This window comes from Calonectris borealis, chromosome W (genome assembly GCF_964195595.1).
Source record: "Calonectris borealis chromosome W, bCalBor7.hap1.2, whole genome shotgun sequence".
Classification (NCBI taxonomy): domain Eukaryota; kingdom Metazoa; phylum Chordata; class Aves; order Procellariiformes; family Procellariidae; genus Calonectris; species Calonectris borealis.
Genome location: NC_134351.1, coordinates 18,526,213 through 18,532,212, shown reverse-complemented (window position 1 = coordinate 18,532,212; position 6,000 = coordinate 18,526,213). Strand labels below are relative to the sequence as shown.

Sequence of the window (6,000 nt, the reverse complement as noted above, 5' to 3'; positions counted from 1 at the left end):
TGACGGTTGGACTCGATGATCTTAGAGGTCTTTTCCAACCTTTATGATTCTATGATTCTATGATTCTAAATTATTTTCTTAGAGGCAGAGAGTTATATCACGTGATGGATTTTTGTTTTCTTTAAACACTACCTGCTTTTTCTTATAATTTCCCTTCTGTTCCCTCCTTCAGACATGAAATCTTTTCAAGATAGGAATAAATATGGAATCTTTTTAACCTCACTTTTTTAGCTATTTCCACTTAAGAACAAATAACAAAATAATGATTGTGTTTCTCCCCTGTATTTGAAATCAACGATACATGATTAATACAGACTTGCTTAATGAAAAAACACTAAAACTACTGGGGTCAGTAATGAATAATCCATGGGAGCTGTTTAGAGCTGGGTGAATACATAAAAAATGAATTTTATGAATATTCTTTTGATTTTTTTAATCAAATCTGTTTCCACTGTGTTCACACCCTTTTTTTTTTTTTTATTAATTAATTATTCCCTTTGCTCTTTGGCTGATGAAAAATATTTGGTTTTGCAGACTTGACCATTCCTTCTGAGTTATATTACGGTCATTACTTGTATTGCATTAGCACCCAAAGCCTCTAGCCTGGATTAGTGCTGACTGCTAGGCACTGTACCGACAGCCTGAGTCCTCTCCCGAAGCCCTTAGGTTTGAGAGACAGGTTTGCTGAAGACTGACGGGAGGGGAGCGAGATTAAATATCACGGTGGTTAGAGACGGGTTATAAACACGTTAATTCTCTTTTTATTGTTTCAATGGGCACGCATCCCCGTCGATAGGACGGACGCGGAGAAAGGCAGGGGATGGCACTCTGGTAAGGGTAGGCTGCCCGATTTTCCTGCCCGGGGAAGGGCCAGGCAAAGGAGCTCTGCCCGCGGTGGGGCCGGGGTGCCGCTTGCCGACGCCGCCCTCAGTGGCGGGTAGGAGCGCACACACCGCGGGGGCGGAAGGGCGCGGACGCAGGCGGAAGGGGAGCTGCGGAGGGGAGAGCCGCAGGGGGCCGCTCGCAGCGCCAGCCCCGCTGGGAGCCAGACGGCGTTCCCCCTGGGACAAAGGGCGAGCGGCCCCCGCTGCGGGGCCCTGCCCGTCCGGGAAGTGCCCCCTTCCCCCGTGCCCCGCCGGCGGCGGACTTGCGCAGCACGGCGCTGCCCGCTTCCTCTCCGGTGCCGGCCTGGGAGCCGCGCCGCCGTCTAGATCACTTGCCATTTGCATTTCTCCGCTGCTCGGGAGGAGGCGACAGCCTATGGCCGGGGCCGGGGCGGGGGGAGGAGGCGAGGGCCGGCAGCGGGGCCGAGGCCATCGAGCCGCCGCCTCACAGGCTGCCCGCATGGCTCTGTGCATCCGCCTCTTCCTTCCCCCGCGCTGCCTCCGCCCGGGGAGCCGGCGGGTGCCGTACGTGTCGGGCCGGAGCGAGGGGAGGGTCTGCGGCTCGGCGTCGCTGCAGCAGTGCCGGCCCCGCCGTGCCGCCAGGGACCGGGTGCGGGCGCCGCCGCCGGCTCTCCGCGCTGCTGCTGCGCGGCGATCGCCGCTGCTGGCGGGAGGGGCAGGGATGTGAGCGGTCGGGTCGGCTTGCCCCCCCCCCTTTATTTTTTTTTTTCCTTCCAAAAACAGACCAAACCAGCCAACCAACCCCCCAAAACCTAGAGGGCGTGGGGGGTGGGGGGATCCCGCCACCCTCCGCTGGATCTATTGTGAGGAAATTGCCATTCGCCGGCAGCGGCGGCACATCTGGGCGGGCACTTCTGGGCATGCAACATCGGCTCCCGCCGCCTTCCTCCTCCGTCCTCCAGCCGGCCGAGCGGATCCCTCCGGGGCGCGGGGAGACTCCTGCTCGCCAGCCCCAGGGTCCGTCTTTCGGACTGAATATTAAAACTGGCAGCGCGGGGGGTGGGGTGGAAATAAAGGCTGCTTTTTTTTTCCTCTGGGATTTATTTCATGGGGATGTGTTCAAGGCAAGAGAGGATTCAGAAGGATATTGACGTTGTGATCCAAAAGTGCAAGGCGGAGAAGGACTGCCTGTTTGCAGGTGAGTTTCTCTCCCGGGCGCCAGGTTGGCGGCGCGGAGGCTGCCGCCGCCGCCCGCCCGTCCCAGACCCCGCTCCCGCCTCGGCGCGGCTGCCCGGGCTGTGCCCGTGCCCTTCGCTGCCGTTCCCGGGAGCGGGGGCCGCCGCCGAGCCGGCTTGTGCCTGCCCTCAGCCCCCTTCTTCCTCTTCCTCCTCTCCTTCCGAGGGCATTTGAGGGCAGATGAGACCAGGCGCCGGCTGGGAAAGCGGGGGGGCATCCCGAGTCAGGGAGCGTGGCAGTGGCCACGCGCAAAACCGGGCGGGTGTGTGCGAGTGTGCGTGCCCCCCACTGCCTGGCGCAGCCCGCAGCTGCTGGGGCGAGCGCCCAGCCGAGCGCAGCCCTGGTGCTTTTTGCTCCGGCGGGCGCTACACGGCTGTTTTCCGGGCGGCCGGGTTCCTGCCATCCTCGGTGCATGCCTTTATCCCCGCACGCCCGCCTGGCTTCAGGGATGGGGGCATAGCAAGCGGTAAACGTCCCCCCTTCCGTGCAAAAAAAACCCGGGGTTTCGCCGCTTTCTTGGCGGGGACATGGAGGTGCCGGCAGTGGTTTACCGTCGCAGGAGCCCGGTTTGTGGCTGCCTGTTGCCGTTTCTGACAATGGAAATCCCTGCCGTTGCCATAGCACCGGGCACTTGTTGCGAGGGGCTGGAGGGGGGGGAGTTGCTGCATTTCCTCTGATTCATGCCGACCCCCCACCCCCCCACACACCCCGTGTCGGTAGCAGAATGCTGGTCTGCAAAACCTCAGCTATTTCAGCCAAAATAAAGACAAGTTGTAATAACGCAGCTCTTTGTATTTCAGATTTCAGGTACTCAGACTCCACCTTTACCTTCACCTATATTGGAGGCTCCAAAAGGTACTTTTTTTTACAGTAATGACTCCCTCCATTTCCTGCTGGCAGTGAGGTGCAGTGGTTCAATACCGTGGCAGGCTTTTTTGTTTCCTTTCCTTTCGCAAAGAGGATCAATAAATCATCTGCCTTCGTGCAAATGTAAACTGAGGAGGAAGTGTCGAGGGATCAGAAAGGTGATCCTAGTTGTTGGAGGCTTGTACCTCTGAGTGCTGCCCTGTGGCGCTTCACCGTTTCTCTTTTTTTAATTTATGTGTATATGTAGAATTTCTGCCATATGTAAACTTAACAGAAACACAGCAAAGGCATCAACATATGAAATATAAAGTTAATTCATCTTAAAAAACTGGAAAAAGTTATTATTTTAATAACAAATAGGCCAAATTTCACATCAGCACCTTATTCTCTTGCATGAGAGCCATATTTAGTCCCATGACAGATGCGAGACTGTGTGCAATTGACCAAATTAAACTACTGAGACATTAAGTGAAACGTCAGTATAGCTTCTAAGGCTAAAAAGATGTTTTACTGAATGGTAGTTTAAATATTATTTCTGAGTGGTTACGAGCTTTTGGTTATAAACTGGATTGTGCATGTACGCTTTTTTTTATTATATTTCACCATTTGCTGTGTTTTTCTGTTTTCAAAAGGAAATATATGTAAAAGCTTGAACACACATCCTTTTTGTTTCCCTGGCTCTTAGTTACCTTTTACTTAATATGGTATTTACAGTATATGCTAGGTCGTCCTCTTATCTTTTAGCTGAATTTCATTAGACTTGGCAAGATGTCTTGGTTTTATTTTTTTTGTTTTAATTTTTTTTTCTCAGACAGTTCATCTGATATCTTTGGTGATTGTTTTTCTTTACTGGGGTACGTCAGGTTAAAGTGTTGTATTCTTTGCAAGTGAACGTTCCTACAGCAACGTTCCTACAGCCATCGGTTCTCCCTTGTGCATGCTTCGGGGCCTGGCTGCAGGACCAGGCTCCCAGATGGTCCCCAGGCTGCGAGACTGCTCAGAAAAATGCTTTCCCACCTCACTACCCTGCCTCTTCCTACTAAAGGAAAAGACAACTTCTATCATTTTCAGTGGAGTAGAATAGTTCAGTTCACCCAGTAGCTGAGAATCAGACGTATTTTCAGGTTGCTTGTAGTACACTTTAATTTAGGGATTTAGTATATGTTTTGTTTTGGTCTTGTTTGAAAAGACAATGTTGAAAGGCTCGATACAGTAAAAATTATCTAACAAATATTATTTATCATGTAATTAAAACAATCAAATTTGAAAGTTACTTTGCACTGTTTTCTAAACCAAATATTGCAGCAAGAAACCAGGAAGTGAAACCTGTCTATTGTTTCCATTTTCCAAGCTGAATAAAGTAAAAAGCCTAAGGGCATAACTGATGTAAAACAGACTGGTTTATAAATGTTGAAACAAAACGTTGTCACTTCTACAACGAGAGACGGAAGATGGCCTTACATCCTGCAGCCTTGAATTTTAACTGGGATCAGCATTTGCTTAAGGAAACTGTTGACTGGAAACTAGTCTCAGGATCTTGAAAATTCAAACTGAATTGAGAAATAAAAGTTATGCTTAGAGAAATTGGTGAAAGCGGGTTGTTACTTAGAGCATACTCAAATTTCACTTTCCTTTTGACATTTTAAAGACATTTAAAAGGCATCCTTTGAGAGAAGGGTTTCATGTTCTCTGCTTGTTTGTATTTTGATTTAGAAAGATGTTTTACAATATTCTTAGTATACAGTGGTGTACTGAGCAGCAAGTTTATGGTAGTAAGCTCTCTTGTGAAGTACATAAAATGAAAACCCTAAGCCTTGACCATTAAGGGCCAAACTTTTCTTTCTCACATCGAAGAAGAGTTAGTGGTTTCTTCTTAGAGAAGGTGCTTGCTGAGCAGCGGCTATGCTGTACCGTGCGTAGTGTTCGGGCAGGTCTCCAGTAGTGGTGGGTTGACCTTGGCTGGTCACTCTATCACTCCCCTCCTCAGCAGGATGGGGGGGGAGAAAATAAGATGGAAAAAACTCGTGGGTCAAGATAAAGGCAGTTTAATAAAGCAAAAGCAAAGGCCCTGCGTGGAAGCAAAGGAGAACAAAAGATTTATTCTCTACTTCCCATCAGCAGGTGATGTCCAGCCACTTCCCAAGAAGCAGGGCTTCAGTATGCGTAGCGGTTGTTCCGGAAGACAAATGTCATAATAACGAATGCCTCCCCTCCTCCTACTTTCTCTTAGCTTTTATTGCTGAGCAGATGTCATATGGTATGGAATATCCCTTTGGTCAGTTTGGGTCAGCTGTCCTGGCTATGTCCCCTCCCAAGATCTTGCCCACCCCCAGCCTACTGGTGAGGGGGGAATGTTGGAGAGACAGCCTTGATGCTGTGTGAGCACTGCTCAGCAGTAGCCAAAACACTGGTGTGTTATCAATACCTTTCTAGCTACCAATACAAAGCACAGAACTATGAGCCTGCTATGGGGAAAATTAACTCCATCTCAGCTAGTCCCAATATACCAGTACAGGCTCTACGAGGGTCAACAACGGTGACATGTATGTGGTATCAATTCGGGAGAGCACAAGGCTATCTAAGGATCTTTTTCTTGCATTTGGCCATGATTTTTTTTCCTACTACCGTTGCTGCATCTGTGGACTTCCTGAGTGGTGACCCCATTCTTTTACTATTGCACTCAGGAATTGTCCCTAAATGACAAAACCTCTATTAGCTTGTGATCAGAGACTTGAGTATCAGCTGACAGGCCTTGTCCTGTTACTTCAGATATTTAGCCTGATGACTTTGTTTTTCGAACCAACAGGAACACAGGCTTTTGAGTAATGGGCAAAGGGGTGGATGTTCACTGGATGGATGTTCAAACCAAGAAACAGATTTAAATGAGTAAGAGTTGAAATGGTGTATAAGGAAGATTACAGTACTTTAGCACTCACTAGCCATGCTTGGAACTAAGTCTTTTTCATGTTTTATTTCCTTTAGATGTTCCTTTAGGTCAGTGTGTAACATGGCTTTGTTTTAGCCATAGTGGTTAGATACAAGAGCAGAGACC

General features: G+C 49.3%; 1 protein-coding gene across 2 annotated transcripts in view; it reads left to right on the top strand.

Moving 5' to 3' along the window:
* Nucleotides 1–1,946: 1,946 nt before the first annotated feature.
* Nucleotides 1,947–6,000, top strand: part of LOC142074787 (protein mono-ADP-ribosyltransferase PARP8-like) — a 204,335-nt gene continuing 200,281 nt past the window's right edge. Inside the window, exons 1-2 of one of the 2 annotated variants that reach the window (XM_075135664.1) lie at nt 1,947–2,043; nt 2,882–2,936. In XM_075135664.1, coding sequence (XP_074991765.1) covers nt 1,953–2,043; nt 2,882–2,936 — 146 coding nt within the window. In that variant the 5' untranslated portion in view covers nt 1,947–1,952. The remainder of the gene's footprint in view (nt 2,044–2,881; nt 2,937–6,000) is intronic. The other variant, XM_075135663.1, reaches the window with a different exon arrangement.